Source organism: Heterodontus francisci, chromosome 40, assembly GCF_036365525.1.
Source record: "Heterodontus francisci isolate sHetFra1 chromosome 40, sHetFra1.hap1, whole genome shotgun sequence".
Taxonomy (NCBI): domain Eukaryota; kingdom Metazoa; phylum Chordata; class Chondrichthyes; order Heterodontiformes; family Heterodontidae; genus Heterodontus; species Heterodontus francisci.
The window spans coordinates 5,191,602-5,215,104 of record NC_090410.1 but is presented as its reverse complement, the minus strand read 5'-3'; the positions used below and the strand labels follow the sequence as shown (position 1 = coordinate 5,215,104).

General features: G+C 44.3%; 1 protein-coding gene across 1 annotated transcript in view; it reads left to right on the top strand.

Moving 5' to 3' along the window:
- The window catches only part of zgc:85932 (uncharacterized protein LOC405875 homolog), a 30,211-nt gene extending 6,857 nt beyond the window's left edge, over positions 1-23,354 (top strand). The window contains exons 6-20 of the mRNA XM_068018866.1: positions 141-212; positions 1,464-1,549; positions 4,292-4,363; positions 5,114-5,280; positions 6,182-6,345; positions 6,465-6,673; positions 8,729-8,768; positions 9,463-9,540; positions 9,854-9,914; positions 10,464-10,528; positions 11,829-11,897; positions 13,740-13,818; positions 14,267-14,383; positions 20,575-20,633; positions 21,793-23,354. Coding sequence (XP_067874967.1) covers positions 141-212; positions 1,464-1,549; positions 4,292-4,363; positions 5,114-5,280; positions 6,182-6,345; positions 6,465-6,673; positions 8,729-8,768; positions 9,463-9,540; positions 9,854-9,914; positions 10,464-10,528; positions 11,829-11,897; positions 13,740-13,818; positions 14,267-14,383; positions 20,575-20,633; positions 21,793-21,819 — 1,365 coding nt within the window. The 3' untranslated portion in view covers positions 21,820-23,354. The remainder of the gene's footprint in view (positions 1-140; positions 213-1,463; positions 1,550-4,291; positions 4,364-5,113; positions 5,281-6,181; positions 6,346-6,464; positions 6,674-8,728; positions 8,769-9,462; positions 9,541-9,853; positions 9,915-10,463; positions 10,529-11,828; positions 11,898-13,739; positions 13,819-14,266; positions 14,384-20,574; positions 20,634-21,792) is intronic.
- The last annotated feature ends 149 nt before the right edge of the window (positions 23,355-23,503 follow it).

Here is a 23,503-nt window from a genome sequence, read left to right as displayed (position 1 = left end):
TTTATAATGTCTAGGAATTTGGAGATACCAGTTACCCTTTAATGGCAAGGTTACTATGATGAATAACTGAGAACAAGAATTTAGTAAAGGTTTCATAACCTAGCCTGTGCTATTCAATCTCCTTCATATTGTCTGTGCAGGGTCCAATGGGAGTAGTAAATGAACAAGGCATTGTAACTTGGCATGCGTATTCAGTGACTGGTGTGGACCAGGTGAGCTGTTCCTGTAATGTGAACTGAATCCTTCCCAAATTCACTTGTTTTTGATAAGTTGTGAATCCTTGCACTTTCTCTGGAGGACATGCTTGTGGCTGAAGGAATGAACGGGTTACCTCCCTGCCCCTGGAAATGGGTTGGAATAACTCTCCCTCTAACAATTTCTCCCCTCTTGTTGTTTGTTTCCTCCTCGTGGCAGGTCAGTCATGACCCAGAACACAGCAGCGGTGAACTTTGAACCTTCGGCTGCAGTGGTCATGTCAATGTGTCAAGCTGCAGTGCCGTGAAGAACTGAATTCCGCATCTTCCTGATTTTTCTCCCCCCTCCCACACTCCCTCCATAACGCTGATTTCTTTCTTATAGGGGATGCCCCTGCCTCCCGTATCCAACATCCATTGTTTTTCAGATGAGATATTAATCCGAAACCGTCTGCTCACTCAGGTGGACATGAAAGATCCCACGGCCACTATTTCGAAGAAGAGCAGGGGAGTTCTCCCTGGCCAATATCTATCCTTCAACCAACATCACTGAAACAGATTTTCTGTTCAATGTCACATTGCTTGTGGGATCTTGCTGTGCTCAAATTGGCTACTGAGCCAGCAGGACAGGCTTGGTATCATAGAATCCTATTTGCCCTGTTGTGCCTATGCCAGCTGTTTCTCACCAATCCACAAAGTTCCACTCACCATAGCCTTGCAATTTTCTCCCCTTCAATGTTATTTTTCCAGTTCTCTGTAGAAAGTTACCAGTGAATCAGTTTCCACTGCCCTGTCAGGCAGTACATTCGAAATCATCATCATTTGCTGCATTTAAAAGAAAAAAAATCTCCTTATTGGCTCATATGCCAATGATCTCAAATCTCTGTCTTCTGGTTACCGAACCCTCAGTCAGTGGAAGCAGTTTCTCCTTATTTACTCCATTCAAAATTGTGAATGCTCTATTAACTCTTTCATTAACCACCTCTGCTTGAAGGACAACAGCACCAGCTTCTCCAGTCTCCATATAACTGAAAAAGTCCTTAATCCCTGGTACCATTCTGGTAAATTTCTTCCATGGCCATCTCCAACACCTTGGCATCTTTCCTAAAATGGAAATGTCTTTTTTTTTAATCACTACACTCCGTTCTTATTCGACAATCAGTTCCCACTTTGAGGTCACTGCCGATTATCAGTAATTCACCTGCTGCAGGTTGGGATCATTAGGAGTTTCCCGACTCGTTAATTGCTTCTCTTTTGCTGGTTGTGCAGGTTCAGCTCAAGACCAGCAGAGTGGAGTTGGTGCGAGTTCGCAATCCATGGGGAAGAGTGGAGTGGAATGGGGCTTGGAGTGATGGGTAAGTCCAGGACTTTGAGAGAAACCGTTTTGTGGAGCCAGTTTGGGTGTGTGCTTTGATCTTCCACAGCTGGATGGTGATTACCATGTCTAATGCAAGACTGGGTTCTCTGAGTGATCTAAGCATCGCATGTTTGGGTTGGACTTTTGGCTTTAGTGTAGCAGTGTAGGACACAAAGCCATATTTGCATACAGCTCAGAAACTCCCTAAAACACTTCACATGAACTGCTTTGGAGTGTAGTCACTGTTACGTAGATGAATTCAGCAGTCATTGTACACAGCAAGATCCCACAAAGAACAATGAAATAAATAGCAGTTAATCTATTTTTAGTGCAAGACAGAATGTTGTTCCAGACACTGGGAACAATTCCTGCTCTCTTCACGTAGTGCTTTTAATGTCAACCTGAAGCATCTTACGGGGCGTCGATTTAAACATCTCATTAGAAGGACAGCACCTCTGGCAGTGCAGCACTCCGTCAGTACTTCATTGGAGTGGCAGACTATATTATTTCTACATCGTGTCTGCATTAACGGAGGAGGTGGGGGAGGCATTATCAAGAGAGGATTCACATTTCCCTACAGGGAGGTAGTCTCCCTGGGAAATGGAGTTACCTTCAGTTACTCGCATATCACTCTACCGGTTATTCTCCTCCCTTGACTTGTTCACACATATAATTAGGGATAAAGAACTGGGAAAGGTCTCTAACTGAAAGATTCATCGGATGCTGCCAGACCTGCTGTGTATCCTTGGGATTTTCTGTTCTCTATTTCAGATGTACAGTTTTGTTTTCTTTCTCTGCTATTCAATTAATTCTGGGCAGATTTCAATTTGTGAAGGTGTTAAAAGTTTTTAGTTTGTTAATCTTCAAATTGAATTGTGCCTCTTTTAAATGTGTCAACAGATCATCCAGTCTGGGAGGTTTAACTCCTATCTGCCACCAGCTGCGTATCAGTCCTGCTCGATAATGAATCAGTGCGACGTGTCTAAGGGCTGCTTGACTTGAGGGAGTTCACCCACTGAGATCCGCATCCTTTGTAGAAGTCTTGTTACTGTTGAGAACATTGTCTCACCCCCTCCCTATCTGTGATTTCTGCCAACCCTATAAGATCTCTGCCCTCCTCCAATTCTGACCTCTTGTACAGTTTAATCGCTCCACTATTGATGGTCGTGTCTTCAGCTGTTTGGACCCTAAGCTGCAGAATCCTCTTTGCCTCGCTCCCCCTCTTGCCTCCTTTAAGGCGCTCCTTAAAACCTACATCTTTTACCAGGCTTTAGAACACTTACTCTATCTCCTTCTGTGGCTCAGTGATAAATTATTTGCCTTGGTTATGCTACTATGAAGTGTCTTGGGACATTTTACTGTGAGTAGTGTTGAAGCTTTTTGTCTTGAAGTCATCAGGACAAATCGCAAGGATATCAATGTAAGGGAAAGCAACAAATTTATCGGCAATCTCATAAATAGGGCCTGAGCCACTTGCTCACTGTGCAAGCTTGATGCTGAAATAGGGCGAATCAAAGCCATCCTGTGTGACCATGGCTACCCTGATCAGATCATTTCTCGCTAAATATTGCACAAATAGTGCCCAGTCCACCTCAAATTATTGTATCCCAAACAGGTGAAGCCAGCTGTTTCGTGCTGCTACTATGCAGGCGCAACACGTGTGGTGTTTGCCATTAATTGGATGCTGCCGTCGAGCCAAAAAAGACATTGTCTATCACACAAATGAGTAATGGGATATGAATTTCAATGCCAGTGTGATGCTAGGTATATAGACCGAACATCCCAAAGACTGGCCGATCATATCAGAGTGCCCCTATCTCTGTTCACAACGGGCAAGGTAGAGACCGTACCCAACCATCCCGTGCTTGCAAAACTCAAAACACAGTGTCCAACATTAGATGTGATTCCTCGATAAGACTACGTTTGCTAAATAATCCACAGTATGCTTAGAATTACACTGACAACCAATTTAACTTGTCAGTCGGGCTTGCAGTGTGGCACATTTGCACGTACTGGAAGCTACATATATTAACACACAGGGCCCTGTTCTTTGCAGACAGAAAGAACGTGTGTACACATTGCTGTTTCAGCTAAACAAAATAATTGACAACCATTCGCAGGATCATTGCCCAGGGCAATGCCTCGACTGATCAGAGTTAAACTGCCTGATTTAAATTTCAAACAAAGCTTGGCAGTTAACTGTCAGTCACCATAAACTGGTGCATTCTCCATGACCATGCCTCTACCAGTCAGAGTCCACTTGCCCACCAATCAGCACTCTTTCTTGCTTTCCCTTACCTTGGTATTTTTGCAGATTGTCCTGATGAATGCAAGACGAAAAGCTTTGACAAAATGTCTGTTTTCAGCAATACTCAAGTTCTATACTACCAAATGACTACATCTTACCATGTTAAAAATGCTGTATAAACACAAGTGGATGTGTACAAAATACAAGGAAGATTGCAAGAAGCATTACTTAAAACATTTGAGCTTGAAGTTGATGACTCTTGTTGGAAGGACAGTCAGTCTTGGGGATTGTGCAGAATGTGCCCTTGTCTCACTCTCTCCAACTGCTGCTACTCTCCCTAGACTAGGTCGCTGGACAGGACCGTTCCTGGCATTCTGGAGTGTTCCATACTGACTATGTGCCCTGTGTTGTCAGCCTGGCTTCATTGCCATTGTGCTCAGGGTTATATCTTTGAACAGTGTGATGTTACATTACAGCAATCTTTATGTGCAGGTCTGCAGAGTGGAGCCAAGTCACTGACAAAAACCTTCCGCAGTTTGCGCACTTGGAAGATGGAGAGTTTTGGTAAGTGACATTGATTGATTGTACATTTTCTAGCAACAGCCTCCCTCCTCCACTTCTCTTTCTTCTCTTTCACCCCCCCTGCTCTTCGTTGTGCTACAGTGAAGTTGTCTGGCTCAGGCCCTGCACGACTCACTGACCTACGCTGCCGCCCAGTCCTGCAACACATTGAACATTAGATCTCAGCTTTATCTTCAAATCCCTCCACAGCCTCATCGTGCCTGTCTCTTTTCCCCCATTAGATTCGGGTTAGGGTGAGGGGGCAGAAGGGGTTCTTGGGTTTAACGTCTCACTGTTGGTGGCCGTGCCTTCAGCTGCCTGAAGGTTTCTTTAGAATTCCTTCCCTAAACCCCTCCCCTTTTTAAGATGCTCCTTACAACCTACCTCTCTGACCAAGCTTTTGGTCATCTGTCCTAATGTCACCTTTTATGGCTCAATGTCTAATTTTGCTTTGTAACACTCCTGTGAAATGTCTTGGGTTATTTAATTGTGTTAAAGGTGTGATAATACAAGTTGTTGTTGAAGGACGGCACCTCTGACAGTGCAGCATTCACTCAGTACTCCCCTGGGAGGTGTCAGTCTGGATTATGGCCTCGAGTGGGACGTGAACCCATAACTTTCTGACTCTGAGGCCAGAGAGTTACCCACTGAGCCACAGCTGATGGCATAATTAATGACTGAGAGTGGATATGATCTGTTGTTCCTACCCTGCCACTCATTAATCTGATTATTTTCCATGTTTGCTTTAATTAGGATGTCCATTCAGGACTTCAAGAAAAATTTTGTCAATGTGGAAATTTGCCACCTGAGCCTGGATCAGCTGTCCAATCCGGATGGGAAGCTGAAGCCCTGGGTACAGATGATGTATGAGGGCCGTTGGGTTCGGGGGTTCTCAGCCGGAGGCAGCTTAGCTTACAAAGGTAGGACACAACTGAGCTTCAGCAAACACTTCCCTTCCTACTTTCCACACCCCGTTACCAGTCTTCTGCCTCCCCTCATTAACCCTAACTAATTCTCGGCTCCAGTTGTATGGATGCCAGCAGCTCCCTCCTATATATTGTCCAAGGTGCTGCTCTTTGTACGTTGAATGAATGTCACCAGGATGTTTGACTGTGAGGGGCTTCACAGCCAAGTTAACCCTGTTTTCACCTATGTGTGCACAGATTCCCAACTTGTACCCTCTGCAAACTTGAACTCACCCAAAATTCTGCTGCCCATATCCAAACTCTTGTGTTCCATTCCCCCAACATCCCTGTGTGTGCTGACCTACACTGGTCAGGAAACGCCTCCACAGCCTCTTTACTCTGTAACTTCCTCCAGCCCTACAATCCTTCAAGATCTCTGCGCTCCTCCAATTCTGGCCTCTTGCGGATTCCCAATTTTGGCAGCTATGTCTACAGCTGTCTAGGACCGAAGTTCTGGAATTCCCTTTCGAAGCCTCTCTGCATCTCTCACTCTCTCGCGCTCTCTTTCTCTCCTCCGTTTAAAATACTCATTAAAACCGACCTCTATGACCAAGCTTTTGGTCACCTGTCCTACTATCTCCTTATGTGGCTCAGTGTCAAATTTTGTTTGATAATACTCTTTTGAATGGCTGATTTTACAATGCATGTCCATTGTTAGTGACTCGCAGCACCGAGAATGGAGCATCATAATGGCTCCTAATCCCAATGTCCGACGGCTTGCCCTTGAGTTAGTGTGTGGGTATTGTGCCATGAAGGATGGGAGCTGTTTCTGTGTCGAGCACTCGATGGCCAGGCCTGAATCAGATGCCGAGTGGTGCAGTACGTCTCTGGGTGATTCTTTTTGATCTCCTTTCAGACAAGTACTACTGGATGAACCCACAGTTTAAGCTCACTCTGTTTGAAGAAGACGATGATCCTGATGACCCCGAGGTGACCTGCACGTTCCTCGTGGTCTTGATGCAGAAACACAGGTGGCAAATGGGAATCAACTTGCTGTGTGTGGGGCTTGACATCTTTAAGGTAAGATCGCACTGTGTGGTCCCAGTGCTCTTCCGCCATCACCCCTCTCTCTGAATCAATAACTACATCCCCCCCCCCCCCCCCCTCTCCCCCCACCCCACATCTCTTCTCTTTCACAGGGGGACCCTACCAAAGCTTACTTGACCTACGAGGATTTGCAGAAAGCAACACCTGTGCTCTCCACAAAACAGCACGAGAACCGCTCCCAGATCATGATGCGAGGCAGCCTTCCGCCCGGCCACTATGTCATCATTCCATCAACTGCTTACCCCAATGGAGAGGGAGAATTCCTTCTGCGTGTCTTCACTGAGAAGGGTAACTCGGCAGTGTAAGCAAGAGTTTCTGTATCCAAAAATGCAAATAACCAGGGGGAGAAGAGGCATCTTATTTTACACAGTGAATTGTTGTGATCTGGAACGCGCTGCCTGAAAGGGTGCTGGAAGCAGGTTCAATAGTAACTTTCAAAAGGGGAATTGGATAAATACTTAAAAAGCTAAACATTTAGGACTATGGAGAAAGAGCAGGGGAATGGGGCTAATTGGATAGCTCTTTCAAAGAGCCAGCACAGGCTTGATGGGCCGAATGGTGGCCTCCTGTGCTGTATCACTATGAATAGTAACAGATATGATGGGAAAAGAGACAATTATTGGATTGCTGTTTGGTAACAGCACCAGACATAGGATTTTGCTTCAAACATACGTCTGTGTGTTTGCCCTGAAGTTTAAACTCCACTAGGTATTCAGTGGAAGACTAATTCCTTTCCCAAATGGAGGGGACGGTCAGTGGAATACATCTGGTCAGGCTGAATAATGTAGGCTGTAATATTTCTCAGAGTTGACCTTTGGGCAGAGGCCGTATCAGGGATCCAGTCCAAAGACTGACTTTCACACACTGACTTCCTCCCCCTCCTGTAAGTGGTGATGCCTTCACTGACGAGCAGCTCCATTGTTGGTGGCCAAAGATCTCTAATTCACCCGTGAACCTCGATGGTTAGTGGCGGCAGACAGTTTGAATGTGGTGAATCCGCACTGTCCGCACGTGTCCTTTCCAGCAAGGCTTACCAGATATCAGTCAGCCCAGGGAATGCTACTTGGTTTTCCCCCCCCGCCACCCTCCTCGCCCCACCAGGGATTCTGAGGGCAATTGTATCTGCCCTTTTGGTTTCTCTTCACTCAGTGTAGTCCAGGAATTTAATCTGGGATGTTGGAGTCTCTCTGGGTCAGAGATGCTGGCTTTACCGCTGAGACATTGAGGAAGCTGCTGCGATTTAGCTTCCCAAACATTTTTGCTTTGGCAGTCCACCTCTTGCAGGGGTTAGTCAGAAAGGTGTGTAGCGCAAGTTAGAGTTTTTCAGGATCAATTATCATGTCATAAAAGCAAAATACTGTAGATGCCGGAAATCTGAAATAAAAACCTAAAGTGCTGGAAATACTCAGAAGGTCTGGCAGCATCTGTGGAAACAAAAACAGAGTTAACGGTTAACAGATATGGCTCTTAGTATTCCCAGCACTTTCTGTTTTTATTTCAATTATAGCATCTGCTGTGGCTCAGTTGGTAGCATTCTCGCCTCTGAGTCACAAGATTCTGGGTTCAAGTCCCACTCCAGGACTTGAGCATAAATATCAAGGCTGAGGGAATGCTACACTGTCAGAGGTGCAGTCTTTCGCATGACTAATTAAAAAAGGCCACATCTGCCCTCTTAGGTGGATGCAGAAGATCCCATGGCACTATTTTGAAGCAGAACAGGGCAGTTCTCCTCGGTGTCCTGGCTAGTATTTGTCTCTCAAAGCAAAATCACAAAAACAGACGACCTGGTCATTATCACATTGATGTTTGTGGGAGCTTGCTGTGCACTTACTGGTTGCTGCATTTTCCTACATTACAACAGTGACTACACACTTCAAAAAGTACTCTATTAGCTGTAAAGTGCTTTGAGATGTCCGGTGGTTGTGAAAGGCGCTATATAAATGCCAGCCTTTTTTTTTAAACTGAAACCCCAAGTGTTGGGCCAGTCTTTGCTAGATTTTAATTTGGCCAAGAGAAAGGTCTTTCTCAGACACCCTGACTGCACTTCGCATTGTGAAAGTCAGTCAGATCCTTCCCTGTTTCATTAAACCCAGCCCGATGAGGGCTCAGCCTGTCACTGCTAGTGAGGCCCCCAGACCTCAAATCGAGCCAATGCTCGTAAGCAGGTCACAGACTGTCCTTTGCAGTTAGAAAATCGAGTGTTGCAGGTGGGGGAGGGAATTAATTGAAAGCAGACGCAGTAAACATAGGAAACCATTTGGCAAAGTCACTGCATGTACCACAGAACTGCCTGACTTTGAAACCCACGTTATTCTGGGGCTGTGTGCCTAGACTGATGAATGCTTCTCTCTTCCAGGCCTGCAGAGAGGAACACCTCATCCACTGAGAATCCTCAGGCGAGTGCAAACACATGTGCGCGCGTGTGTGTCTTTTTATTCGTTCGTGGCATATGGGCGTTGCTGACAAGGCCAGCATTTATCGTCCATCATTAGTTGTCCCTTGAGAAGGTGGTGAATCACCGCCTTGAGCCGCTGCAGTCTGCGTGGTGAAGGCACACTCGGTGCTGTTAGGGAGGGAGTTCCAGGATTTTGACCCAGCAATGTTGAAGGAATGGCCAATACAGATCCCAAGTCAGGATGGTATGTCAGACTTGGAGGGGAATTTGGAGGCGGTGGTGTTCCCATGCACCTGCTGTTCTTGATCTCCCAGGTAGTAGAGGTCGCAGGTTTGGAAGGTGCTGTCAAAGAAGCCTTGGCTAGTTGCTGCAGTGTATCATGTAGATGGTACATATTGTAGCCATGGTGTGCCAGTGGTGGACGGAGTGCTGATCAAATGGACATCTTGCAAAGAACAATTACCCTGGTCTATTAGAAGATGGTTCAGTTGATAAGTGCACGGTAGTAAACCAGGGAAGTCATAGAGTTCTTCAGTCCTGGCTTTCATCCTGTGTGTCCTGAGTTAGCCAATCTAATTAAATAAATTCATTAGTAATCCAATTAAATGATGTACTTTAGTGAATTAGACTTAATGAGCATGCAGATTGTGAGCACTGAACTGTAAATATTGAGGGTGTTTGTGCTTTATCTTCAGATTCCAACTGCCGTCCCACCCTGTCTGCTTCCCTCTGCTGCAGAATCCAGGGAATTGTTTGACAAGTTCTGTGGAACGGTGAGTTTGCGTTTATTCCCCTCCCCAGTTTTCTTCTGTCCTCTCACGAGGCTGTTGAGTTCTTTCTGAGGTACCTGTGGTTGCAGGTTAATTGGTTGTTTGGGGCATCACCCATGTTTGTTTCCGAAAGTAAAGAGGCTGTTTGACTGGGACGGGTGGTTGGGGGATGGGAGGTCACGTAAGGAGTGTGAAAATGACAGAGAAATGCACCGTTTTGTTAATTGTGTTCACTCCTAGTATTGAGGGGGGAGGTGGGACTGTGTGATCAGATTTTTGTTTTTATTTTTTTACTGAAATCTGATCACTCTTACAGGATGAAGCCATTTCAGCTTTGGAGCTACAGAAACTACTGGCAGAAATCCTGCAGAAAGCTGGTAAATATGCCACATGGTCAGTGATGCACAAGCACACATCAGAATAACTAGCTGTTCAGCATGCCCCCCAGATTCACCAGATTGGTTCCAGCGCTGAAAGGGTTAATTATGAGGACTGGTGGCATAGACGAGGCTTGTATTCCCTTAAGTATAGAAGATTAAGGGGTGATCTAATTGAGGTGTTTAAGATAATGAAAGGAATTGATCAGGTAGCTAGAGAGAGACTATTTTATCTGGTGGGTTGAGGCCAGAACAAGGCAGCTGAACCTTCAAAGTGTGATGTAAGGAAGCTCTTCACCGAGTAGTGGAAATCTGGACCTCTTTTTTTTTCTCCTTCAGTTTAGGGATTCCGTCCCAAAACCCCTCTGCCTCGCTTACCCCTCTCTCTTCTTTCGAAGACGCTCCTCAAACCTACCTAAATGACCAAGTTTTATGTGATTCAGTGTTCAAATTTTGTTTTATAATGCTCCTGTGAAACGACTTGGGACATTTTATATTGTTAAAGGTGCTCTCTACATATAAGTTGTTGTTTTCTCATTCTCTCACAAGGTCTTAATGAAAAGTGGGGAGAGTTTGGCCTGGATACCTGCAAGAGCCTCATTTCCCTGACAGATGTATCCTACTGTAGAGTATAAAAGGCACTGATTGTGGATGGTTAATTCTTGATTCTGTACTGATCCTTTCCAGTTTCCTTTCCCTTAGGCTGGGATCCAATTCCTCAGGAGTAGTTTAAGGGGCCACGTGCGAGTCTAGATTTTCCAGTCAGCTGTAGGTCACTGCTGGCAGTGGCATGGTCACTTGGGTCAAGTGCTTGCAGGCAATTCAATTATGAAGGCACTACGAGAAGGAGCTTCTGGAGAGCAGCCAGGAGCAGGAAGGAACACTGGCTGATTTATGTTTTATAACCTCTCCAGCCCAAAGGCACTGAGACTGATTCTATAATTATAGAATCATAGAATGGTTACAGCACAGAAGGAGGCCACTCGACCCATCGGGGTCCGTGCCGGCTCTCTATAAGAGCTGCCCTAACAACTGCACAAAGCTTTAAAAATAAAACTTTTTGCTCCTAGACTTTTGACCGTACAAAGAAAGACGAGCACAAAGCAGGTGAGCACAGCAAGCACATTCAGACTTTATAAATGAGAGAGAAGAGAGAGTACATGTCTAAACAGAGCTAACTCTGCTAACAGCATACAAGGGTGATAGAATTGTCTGATAATCCAGTTGATTACTACAGCACTGGCAGCTACGTGATCTGGAACTCACCAGTGATAGGATGCTTGCCACCTACACAGTTCCCCACGTGATAAGGTTGGAACATTTTACTGTGCTGTCTGGGCTTGTAGCCGGAGTCAGATATTTACTGAGGCAAACATGGGCACTTTGCCATAGCAAAGATGGCTGTCTTATCCACAACAAATATGACTGACCACTCATTCTGGTATCCTGTTCTTGCACTGCAGCATCCTGTGTGTATTTCAATGAGCTGCTTTTGTTTTTTATAATCTATAGTAACATTTTGGGATTCAAATAAATACATTTCCTGGCAATCAGCTCAGGACAGCAAAAAGGTTTGAGGTTTAATGTCTGGGTTGCTTCAGTGGTGCCATTGCTGGAGAGTTGGTGAATTCCATGGGGTCAAAGGAGAAACAGCCCAGGCTGAGCTTGTGTATCTCCCAGTGATCAACTGTAGAGTTGCAGGGGTCTGAAACCTGGAGCCTGACTGCTGCCTTTGAATGGATGAGAAGTGAACACAGGAGCGACGGGGAGAAAGGAAATATCTCTCTTTCAAACAAAAATTCAACCGATTTTATTGGAAATGGAGTGTAATCATGTTGCTTCTTGTTGTCAAACTTTTGATTTTTAGTTTAGCACTTTGTAATTGAATAATTCCTCAACTCGGGATTAACTCAGAGACATGGGTTTGGAAAAATGGGATTCGAGGGCTTCAGTGATCTCTGGAGTAAAATCTGCCAGTGGACGGTGAGTATTGGTAAAGGGCAATTTGATCTGTGCTGGAGCAGAACAGAGTTTAACACAGGAGGACCAGTGATTGAATGAAGCTGGGGTCGAGTTACTGGAACTGATCTCCAGGAACCCTCTTACTGTGCACTACGGAGGTGGGGCTTGAACCTGGGACTTTTCCTGGTCTGCATTGTGTTCTATTTGTGACAGAGAAGGATGAAGGGAGATTTAATAGAGATGTTTAAAATTATTGAAGTGTTTTGATAGTTACTCCCTATTTATTCTATTTCCACTGCCAGGAGGACCAGAGGGCAGAATTGACATTGGCATTTACATGTTAAACTCTCAGATGCCAAGCGGATGTTCCAAAAGCCTCGAGTGCAGGAGTAAGGAGATTAGATATAAATTACAGCACAGAAACAGGCCATTCAGCCCAACAGCTCTATCCCAGAAGGTGGAAGAAGACACAGAACTGCGTTGTTCTGAAGGCTCCAGCAAAGCATAGCAGACACACTGCAATAAGTTTATCCAAACTTTGACTGTATCATAACTCGTGCCAAGTCCCATTCAACCATCCTTCTTGTGCTAACTGACCTACGCTGCCTCCTGGTCCAGAAACACCTCCAATTTAAAATTCTCATCCTTGTGTTCAAATCCCTCCAGAACCTCACCAGCTCCCTATCTCCCTACACCTCCAATTCTGCACATTATCGATTTCCATTGCCGCACCGTTAGCAGCTGTGCCTTCAGCTGTCTGGGCCATACGCTCTGGAATTCCCTCCCGAAACCTCTTCGCCTTTCAACCTCTTCTCCTTTAAGACTCACTTAAAACCAACCTCTCTCAGTCTTCATACCTCCTTATGTGGCTTAGTTTAAATTTTTTTTTTTTATCCGTTTTGTGGGATGTGGGTGTCGCTGGCACGGCCAGCATTTATTGCCCATCCCTCATTGCACTTGAAATGAGTGGCTTGCTAGACTATTTCAGAGGGCAGTTAAGAGTCAACCACATTGCTGTGGGTCTGAAGTCACATGTAGGCCAGACCAGGTGAGGACAGCAGATTTCCTTCCTTAAAAGACATTAGTGAATTGCCTGATGATACTCCTGTAAAGCGCCTTGGGACATTTTGCTACATAAAAAGCACTATATAAATGCAAATTGTTGCTATTCAAGTCTTTTCAACCCAGTGAGGATGCTGAGAGGAGGAACAAAGTGCACCATTGTGTGAGAAGGAAGCATTAGTTTAGTTTAGAGATACAGCACTGAAACAGGCCCTTCGGCCCACCGAGTCTGTGCCGACCATCAACCACCCATTTATACTAATCCTACACGAATCCCATATTCCTACCACATCCCCACCTGTCCCTATATTTCCCTACCACCTACCGATACTAGGGGCAATTTATAATGGCCAATTTACCTATCAACCTGCAAGTCTTTGGCATGTGGGAGGAAACCGGAGCACCCGGAGGAAACCCACACGGTCACAGGGAGAACTTGCAAACTCTGTACAGGCAGTACCCAGAATTGAACCCGGGTCGCTGGAGCTGTGAGGCTGCTGTGCTAACCACTGTGCCGCCCATTAGGATTAAAATAAGGGAGAAGGAGAGAGAATAAACGGTAAATGGGAGAGAGGGACCGCCATCAGACAGCAAGTTTTGTTTTAATATCCTACCTCGGATATTTAGTTCAGTCCCATCATTTGAGAAATGCAGAAATGTACAATAATTAATGGATACGATTTATTTTAGTTACCTTGCAAATTCTGAAGGAGACTCTAATTGTCTGTCAAGAAATTGCAGTATAAAATTGACCACTTTTTTGCAACAAATAACCTTGTGCGATTTTTCGTTTTTCTCCAGCGAGTCTTCAGTCAGTTCGATAAGAATGGATCAGGGACTATGGACAGTCAAGAAATGTTCAGCGCCCTGCAAGCAGCAGGTGGGGTTATAGAGCTAACTTCACTGCTGTCAAGGAACATGTGTGATAAGTGATGGTAGGAAAGCAGCACTACAGCTAATTTTAAATTATTAATTTACTACCCAGCTGCAGTTAGATAGAGTTCTTTATTTGGGTTACCAAACAGGAATGGATTAACCAGTATGCTGATATGACCAGTTTAGTCTAAGAGTGAGAGGGATATTCTGTGTTCCTGCCTACAAACCCTTCACCCCTGTATGATGAGCTCATAGCTGTTCAGTTATAGCCAGATAATTCCCAGCAGGGGTGGGGACTGAAGAGGTGATTAGCAAAGTACTTGGGGCGTGCAGTGCTGTCAGTGCTGCACTGAGTTGAGTTCTTGCCTTGTACATTTACAAAACCTCACTGTTTAGTTGGATCTGACTTTCTTTGTCCAACATTTTATCTCTTGGTTTGATTACTTTCCTAGGATTCCAGGTCGATGAGTTCCTGATGCAGCTGATTGGACTGCGATACACAGACCCTGATCTGACCTTCAGTTACGTGAATTTTATTTGCTGTCTGACGAGGCTAGACACAATGATCAGTGAGTAATCTGTACTTTTTCCTGTCCAGGGTGCTACAAGACCCAATATCTGGAGTGAGTCTAACCAGGGAAAAGCAGCTACAACTGGGTCTGATTGTTCCATGTGTTCAGGTCTTGCAGTGGGACTTGAACTCACAAACCTATAAATCTCCTATAAATTAATTCAAAGACACTGGAGGACTGGTTATTAAAAATAGTAATACTTGGATTTATGTAGCGCCTTATTGTAGTGAAATGTCTTCAAACACTTTGCATAATTAATTAATTTTGCTGTGCAGCCATTCTTCGCCAGACATACCAGGTGCAGTACTGAGGGATCTGCACTGTTGGAGGTGCCGCCTTTCGGATGAGATGTTAATCCAAGGCCTCTTATCCGCCCTCTTGGGTAGATGTAAGAGAATCCATGGCCACTATTTTGAAGAAGAGCAGGGGAGTTCGATCCATTATCCTGGGCCAACATTTATCCTTCAACTAAAATCACCAAAACAGATCATCTGACCATTCTGTCATTGCTGCCTGTGGGAGCTTGCTGTGCACACATTGACTGCTGTGTTTCCTACATTACAACTGTGTCTAAATTTCAGAAGTACTTCACTGTTTGAAAAGTATTTTGGGTTGTCCTGAGGCCATAAAAGGCGCTACAGAAATGCAAGTCTCTCTCTCTTAATTTCCTGGCGCTTTAATATCCACCTGAAGCACAGAACAAACGGGTGCGGCTTCGATTTAATATCACACCCAAAGAACATATCCTATTTTCCTTGTTTCCCACGCAGCCTCTGAGTTACACGGTGCCAATGTACACAAAACATGCAAGAAGAAGCACTTCTTTAGGAAAGAGATTATTAAAGAAAAGCTGCAAATGGTGGAAATGCAAAAATCCAAGCAGAAAATTCTGGAAATAGTCAGCAAGTGCATCAGCATCTGAAAGTGATAAGTGCTCCTAGTGTCAGTTGGGAACCCCTGATGCACATTCTCAGCTGAAATGTTCAGCTATTCTTTCCACTTTGACGGTGACTGATTTCTGTGTGTTTCCAGCAATGTTCTAGTTTGTGTCCTGGATGAGTTGAAACCACTCTGTGATCGAGTGACTTGGTGGAATGTACTGGATCAAAACCAGGTCTTTTGGTCAGATTTTTGTTCCGGGCTGTTCCTAGTTTCGAGCACATGCAGAGGCCTAGGAAATAGCAGCAAGCATTAGTGGAACTTTTGACCTGATTGGTGTTTACAGTTATAAATAGGATGCGAAAAGGATTTTCTTTTCAGTTAAGGTGATATGGACACAGTGAGTAAATCTGATGCTAAAGGGCAGCACAGTGGTTAGCACCGCAGCCTCACAGCTCCAGCGACCTGGGTTCAGTTCTGGGTACTGCCTGTGCGGAGTTTGCAAGTTCTCCCTGTGACCGCGTGGGTTTCTACCGGGTGCTCCGGTTTCCTCCCAGAACCAAAGACTTGCAGGTTGATAGGTAAATTGGCCATGGTAAATTGCCCCTAGTGTAGTTGGTGGTAGGAGACTTGAGGGAAGGTGGGGATGTGGTAGGGAATATGGGATTAATGCAGGATTAGTGTAAATGGGTGGTTGTTGGTCGGCACAGACTCAGTGGGCCGAAGGGTCTGTTTCAGGGCTGTATCTCTCTATGACTATTGTAATGCAATCAGCGACCTCTAGGGAACAGCATTGAGACAGGTTTAAAGCACTGAGCAGTCAAACAATGGTAGGTTCCAATGACTGCCTGGTTTCCAATACACACTGCACTTTGACTAAATTCCAATGTAGTCTACAAGGTTATACTGCATTTATGATCTGTATTGTTGGGGCTCAATCAACATCTGATATGGGGAAGATTGTTATGTGAAGACACTTAATCCTAGTTTTTCCTCTTCTAAAAGCGATGGTTTGTGATGGGATTATAGTTCCACACAAGCCTCCAGTCTTTCATATACCTTAAATTGTTTTTCTTCTGCCTAGACAGTAAGTGTCGGATGATTATTCGACTGTGCTGGGCATCACAATGGAGCTCGCTGATGTCCTCACTTGAATTCCAGGGAGCAGGAATTAGTAACAGATTTAAAAATATATATTTGTTGCAGGGATGTAACGAGGCTACATTTATTGTCCATCCCTAATTGAGTTGAGGGCATTAAAAGTCAACTGCATTTGGATAAAGGCAAGGATGACAGCCAGCTTTTCTGCTCTGAATTAATGAACCATAGAGTCGTACAGCACAGAAACAGGCCCTTCAGCCCATCGCGTCCATGCCGACCATAGTGTCCATCTATACTAATCCCACCTGCCTGCGTTAATTCCATATCCCTCTATGCCTTGCTCATTCTAGTACCTGTCCAGATGCCTCTTAAATGTTGCTACTGTTCCTGCCTCAACCTCCTCAGGCAGCTCATTCCAGATCCCCACTATTCTTTGTGTGAAAAATTTACCCCTTTGATCCCCTTTAAACCTCCTCCCTCTCACCTTAAATCTTAGTCACTCCTACCATGGGAAACAGACTCAGGGTAGATAGCCAATCTATGCTTCTCATAATTTTATATACCTCGATCATGTCCCCTCTCAGCCTCATTTGCTGTGGATATTTTTTTTTAAAACAACAATCCGATAGTTTTTAATGGTCATTTTTCTGATGCTAGCCACAGATGACAAAATTTGTTGAATTCATCTTTTCAAATTTTCCCTGATGGGATTTGAACTTCTGACCTCTGGGTTGCTAGTCCAGTCCTAGTGCCATAACCACTGCACTGCTGTACTTGAGCGAATCCTGGGAGTGTTGACCCTCGCCCTATGTTGCCTTCCTGGCCTGTTTGGTTCAATTCCACAGGAGGGCACTCATTCAGCAGCAGCCAATGGGCAGCCCGTTCTCCTCCTTTTCATTACTCAGTGTGCAATATTATCCTAGAGAAGAATTCTCTCATGGCAGTGTTACAACTTGTTTCTAGCACTCAGAATTTACAAGGTGTGTTCACACTAAAAGGTTTAAATTCCATTTCTGGGAGCATGACTTGGGCAGGGACCTGAGCTGCTGACATGACAATGGGAAAGTTGTTTTTATAGGTCTACGTATCTTCTCCCTTCACCCCTAAATCTCCATTCCATGGAGAATTTTACTACTTGGGATATAAAAAAAGAGACATGCACGATTAATAGGAAAATACTGAGGTGTAGAGGAAGTGAGGGACCTTGGAGTGAATGTCCACAGATCCCTGAAGGTAGCAGGGCAGGTCAATAAGGTGGTTAAGAAAGCATATGGAACCCTTTCCTTTTATTAGCTGAGGTATAGAATATAAATAAGAGCAGGTAGGTTATGCTTTAACTGTATAAATCACTTGGTTCAGCCACAACTTGAGTACTGTGTACAGTTCTGGTCACCTCAAACCGAAAGGATAGAGATTTACGAGGACAAAAACAAGAAATGCAGTATTTTGCTTTTATTTGAGATTTACGAGGATGTTGCCAGGACTGGAAATAATGCAGTTATGAGGAAAGATTGAATAGGCTGTGGTTGTTCTCCTTGGAACAGAGAAGGCTGAGGGGAGATTGAAATGTACAAAATTGAGGGGCCTGGATAGAATGGAGGTGAAGGGTCTATTCATCTTAGCAGAGAGGGGGCATAGATTTAAAGAGATTGGTAGAAAAATTAGAGGGGAGATGAGGAAAACATTTTTCACCTAGAGGGCGGTGGGGGTCTGGAACTCGCTGCTTGAAAGGGAATTAGAGGCAGAAAGCCTTAACCCATTTAAAAGGTGTCTGGATATGCACTTCAAGTGCTGTAACCTGCAGGGCTACGGACCAAATGCTGGAAGGTGGGATTAGACTCGGTGGCTTGTTTTTTGGCCAACACAGACATGATGGGCCAAGTGGCCTCGTTCTGTGCGGTAAACTTTCTATGATTCTGTGATTTTATTTCTATAGCTCAAGACCTCAGGACATCCCAAAGCCCTCTACAGCCAATGAAGTACTTTTAAAGTGTAGTACCTGTTGTAATATAGGAAACATGATAACCAATTTCTGCACAGCAAGCTCCCACAAACTCGAGATAAATGGCCAGATAATCTGTTCCAGTGATGTTGGTTGAGGGATAAATGGTAACCAAGAACTCCCTTGCTCCTCCTCTTGGAATAAATGCTGTGGGATCCTGAGGGGACAGACAGGGCCTCGGTTTTACGTTTTATCCAAAGGACAGCACCTCCAACAATGCAGTGCTCCCTCAGTACTGCACCATGAGTATTGACTTCTGTTTTGTTTTCCATTCTCTGCCCCAAAAAGGTGCTACTTCATATTGACCTGCATTTGCCACCTCCTTGCCCACTTCTGTGTGTTGCCTGTGCCCTCCTTCAGTTGACTGCAGTTTAAGATCTCCTTATTTTGCTGTTGTCGTCAGATTTTGATATTCTCTCTGCATGTGTTCAAATTATCTACATATTTGAAGCACGAGTCCAGAAGTGGGAAGTAACTGGAAATCCTGCATGTCGGCAAGTTCACTGCACTAAACTGTTAAGTTTACTTTTTGCAACATTTAGTCCTGGAATACCAGGTGGTGCTGGCAGTAGTTCTCTCTTTCCATTTGGATGGAGATTTACCTGCACTTCACAAGACTGACAGTTCACGCTTCAATAATTAGGGCCTTTAATCTGGAATGAACAACAATACCACAGGACTGATCGATTATCAGACCAAGAATAACATGCACGTACCTAGTGACGCCCAAGACTGGTCAGATTGGATGCTGCACATAGTTACATAGTTTTACACCCTGGCTGTATTGCAAAGAAAATGTTTATTTTAAACTGAGGTGAAAGGTCAAGGCCTACAGAACAGGATACCACCAAGGTTAGGAAGTGAAGATGAGATAAATTAGGAAGTATTGATTACGTTGTTGCCAGCTTGAGTTTTAAAAGGCTAGATAGTTTCACAGCCTTGGGAAGGAATGGGTTAGAGAGTAGGTGACAACATGTATTTGTACAGTGGCTTTAACGTAATAAAACATCCCGAGGTGCTTCACAGGAGCATTATCAAGCAAAATTTAATACCGAGTCACGAGATAGTAGGTCAGGTGGTCAAAAAGGTAAGTTTTAAGGAGCATCTTCAAGGAGGTAGCGAGGTGAAGAGGTTTCGGGAAGGAATTCCAGAGTTTGGGGCCCCATCAGCTCAAGGCATGGCCACCAATGGTGGAGCGATTTAAAATTGGGGATATTGAAGAGTCCAGAATTAGATGAGCACAGATATCATGGATGATTATGGGGCTGGAGGAGCTTGCAGGGATATGGAGGGGCGAGACCATGGAGGAATTTGAAAACAAGAATGAGAATTTTAAGATCAAGATATTGCTGGACTGGGAGCCAATGTAGGTCAGTGACCACAGGGGTGTTGGTGATCGAGACTTGAGTTAAGACATGGGCAGCAGAGTTTTGAATGACCTCAAATTTATGGAAGGTCAAATGTGGGAGACCAGCCAAGAGTGCATTGGAATAGTCAAGTCCAGAAGTAATGAAAGTATGAATGAGACCGGGGTAAAGTTGACTGATGTTACAGAGATGGAAATAGGTGGTCTTAGTGATGGTGAGAATATGTGGTTGGAAACTCATCTTGTGAATAGACTGGTTTAGTCTCAGACTGTTGCCAGGGCTAGTGTCAGTAGCTAGAGAACAGAGTTTGGGGCAAGGACTGAAAACAATGGCTTCAGTCTTCCCAATGTTTTATTGGAGGTAGTTTCTGCTCATCCAGTACTGGATGTTGGATAAGCAGTCTGATAATTTTAGCAACAGTGGAGGAGTCGAGAGAGGTGGTTGTGAGGTAGATCTGGGTGTATCCAGTGTACAGATGAAAACTAACACTGTGCTTTCAGATGATGATGCCAAGGGGTAGCATGTAGATGAGAAATAGGAGGGTTTAATGGTGCTGGAGTGGGAAGATAAGATATTGCCAGTGATACTGTGGCTACGATTAGGTAGATGAAAATGGAACCAGGTGAGAGCAATGCAGTAATGAGTGACTTACTGGGAAGGGGTTCACTAACTACTGTCCCCACCCCCACACCAATAGCAAGGTCCACGAGTCACAACTTTCAGGGGAATATTCAGTAAAACATACAATTCAAGACAATTTCAGTGATTGCAAGTTTTTTTTATATTTCGAATCATTTGTGAACATTGTTCAAAGGTAATAGATTTTGATTCTGTTCTAGGAGCGTTCAAAATTATGGACAAGTTTGGAACTGGAGTGGTTAATATCAACTATAAAGAGGTAAGCAAGGAGACTCACTCATTTCAGTAACTTTAGCCACACCAGGACACTTTGTATAAGGTTTAATTCGCCGATCAGGACCCTGGACGCAAATGTAAAAGCCCTTGAGCTGTATGCACCAGAGAATGGGGTGTTGGTATAATGTAAATGTACATTGTATGTAAAATGGAATGGCAAGAGTACTGAGGCACCTCATTTCCTGGATGGAAAGAAACTGATCTTAATTGCACTTTCTGAAACATCCCAATTTGAATTGTTTTGTAATGTATTTTTTACAAATTTTATGAATAAAGTATATTTGGGGGAGTGGGAAAAAGACCCTGGACCTAAAATGCACGGATACATTTTCTCACTGTCAGGAACAGCTTCTTGGGCCAAGTCCCAATGGTCGTCTTTCCGCTCACCCGAGTCTCCATGGACTGACTCACCCTCCTTGTTCACTACTTCCACTCCATCCCTTTGCTCCAGTGAAATGCAACCCAGACTCTAACTTGAACAATACAAAAATTTACTAATTTTACTGGATGTAACTAAAATGCAGTTTGTTTGTTACTGTGTCAGCTGTTGACTGATTACATTCCTGTGAAGCACTTTGGGACGTTTCACTAAATTTGAAGGTGCAAATTATTACTCTTGTCGTAACTTTACTCTTTGGATGATGTATTCACCTCTTCAATGAGCTGTGAGCATTAAAAGCCTGCTCGGGTCTGCAAATAAGACCCAACCCGAGCCCGACAGAACCCCACCCGACCTGGCCTGAGTCCGTCCTTTTTTTTTCCCCTTGCCCGACCTGACCTGACCATCAGTTACCTTGCCTTTTTGTTTTTCACTTTTTGTTCCTTACCTGCATAAGCTTAAAATAACTGTAGCAAAACCACCTTTAAAATCCAAAAAGTAAATTAACATTAAAGTCACTTACCTGAGGTGGTGATAGAGCGTGTCCGATCCAGCCCAGCCCAACCCAACCCGAGCCCGAATGCCGGACCTGGAAGCGTGACCCGACCCAACCCGACACATCGTTGGGTCCCATCGGGTTCAGGTCGGGTAGCAGGCCTTTAGTGAGCATCTCCACCAGTTGCTACCATGTCTGCTTATATGGAATTACCATTGCCCAGTCCAGTTTCCTATAAACACAATCTCTCTCTTCCTTTCCCTCTAGTGGCTGCAGATGACTATGTACAGTTAGGATTCTTCTCTCCATCCAATCGATCAACTGGAAGAGGAGCTCTTCTCGCACAAGAAAAGTCCAGGGAAGCAGGGGCTACACATCCCACTCTACCTCGCACCCCCCACTATTGAATGGATAGTAGATCCTTGTAGGTTGCCTGGAGTGATGCCATAGTCAGTTCTCTGAGACACTCTCTTGGTTCAGGGATACTCCAGCATTGAGTTTTTGTTTTTACTCATCCTTTTCCTGTATCTCTACTTCATTTCTTTAAACATTTTCTTGCTGCTTTTAAAACTCAAGCCTGGTTTCAGTTAATCTACTTTCTTAGTGGCTTTGGCTCAATATCAACAACTTGCATTTATATAGCACCTTAAATGTAGTAAAACATCCCAAAGTGCTTCACAGAAGCGTTATCAAACACAATTTGACACCCAGCCATACAAGAAGATATTAGGCTAGATGACAGAAAGCTTGGTCAAACAGGTAGTTTTTAAGGAGTGTATTAAAGGAGAAGAGAGGTGGAGAGGTTTAGGGAGGGAATTCCAGAGCTTGGGGCCCAGGTAGCTGAAGGCACCACAGCTAATGGTGGAGCGATTTAAAATTGAGGATGCTCAAGAGGCCAGAATTGAAGGTACTGAGGGTTAGAGGAGATTATGGAGTTAAGGAGGGACAAGGCCATCGAGGGATTTTAACAACAAGGCTGAGAATTTTAAAATCGATGCATTGCTTAACTGGAAGCCAGTGTAAGTCAGTGAGCGCAGGACTGGGCTTTGTGTGACTTAGGACACTGTCATCAGAGTCCGAAGGTTGTGCATTCACGCCCTACTTCAGAGACTTGAGCAGAAAGTCCAGTTTGACGCTCCCAGCGCAGTACTGAGGGAGTGCTGCATTGTCGGAGGTGCTGTTTTTCAGATAGGACATTAAATTGAAGCCCTGTCTGCCCCCTCCGATGGATTTAAAAGATCCCATAGCATTATTCTGAAGAGCAGGGGAGTGCTTCTGGCCATATTTATCCCTCAACCAACATCACTAAGTGAAAAACAGATTATCTGGTCATTATCACAGTGCTGTTTGAGGCACCTTGCATGCAAATCAGTTGTCATGTTTTCTGCATAACAATGACGACTATGCTTCAAAAAGTACTTCACTGGCGGTAACACATTTTAGAACATCTTGAGGTTGTAAAAGGTGTTAAATGCAAGTTTGTCTTCTGGCTTAGTTTTCTCTAACTATTTTAAGCCTTAGAAATATGCTGCACTATTGGGTTTGGCCCTTCACCTCAGTCTCTCAGTTAAAGAATGCACCAGTAGTCATTTATGTAACTTTTCCGTGGGCGCTATTTTCAACAAAGCCAGTGACTGTTTATGAACTCAGCAGGTTAAAACTGCAGCAACTCCATGTACAACCACAGGAAATTAACTGATCCTCACCCACAGCTTTGAGTTCAAATAGAAAACCTGTGTCTCATTTTGCATTCTTCAAATGTTTGCATTGATATTTTTGCATGATATTCTTTAACAGATTGGATATTCTTTGGTATAATTACAATAAAAGCTTGCATTTGAAAAAAATACACTTTTTTAAAAAAAACTTCTCTTTTCTGACCTTTTTTGAAAAAAAATTAATTCCATGGATGTGAGGATCACTGGCAAGGTGGGCATTTATTGTCCATTTCAGTTGTCCTGAGAAGGCGGTGGTGAGC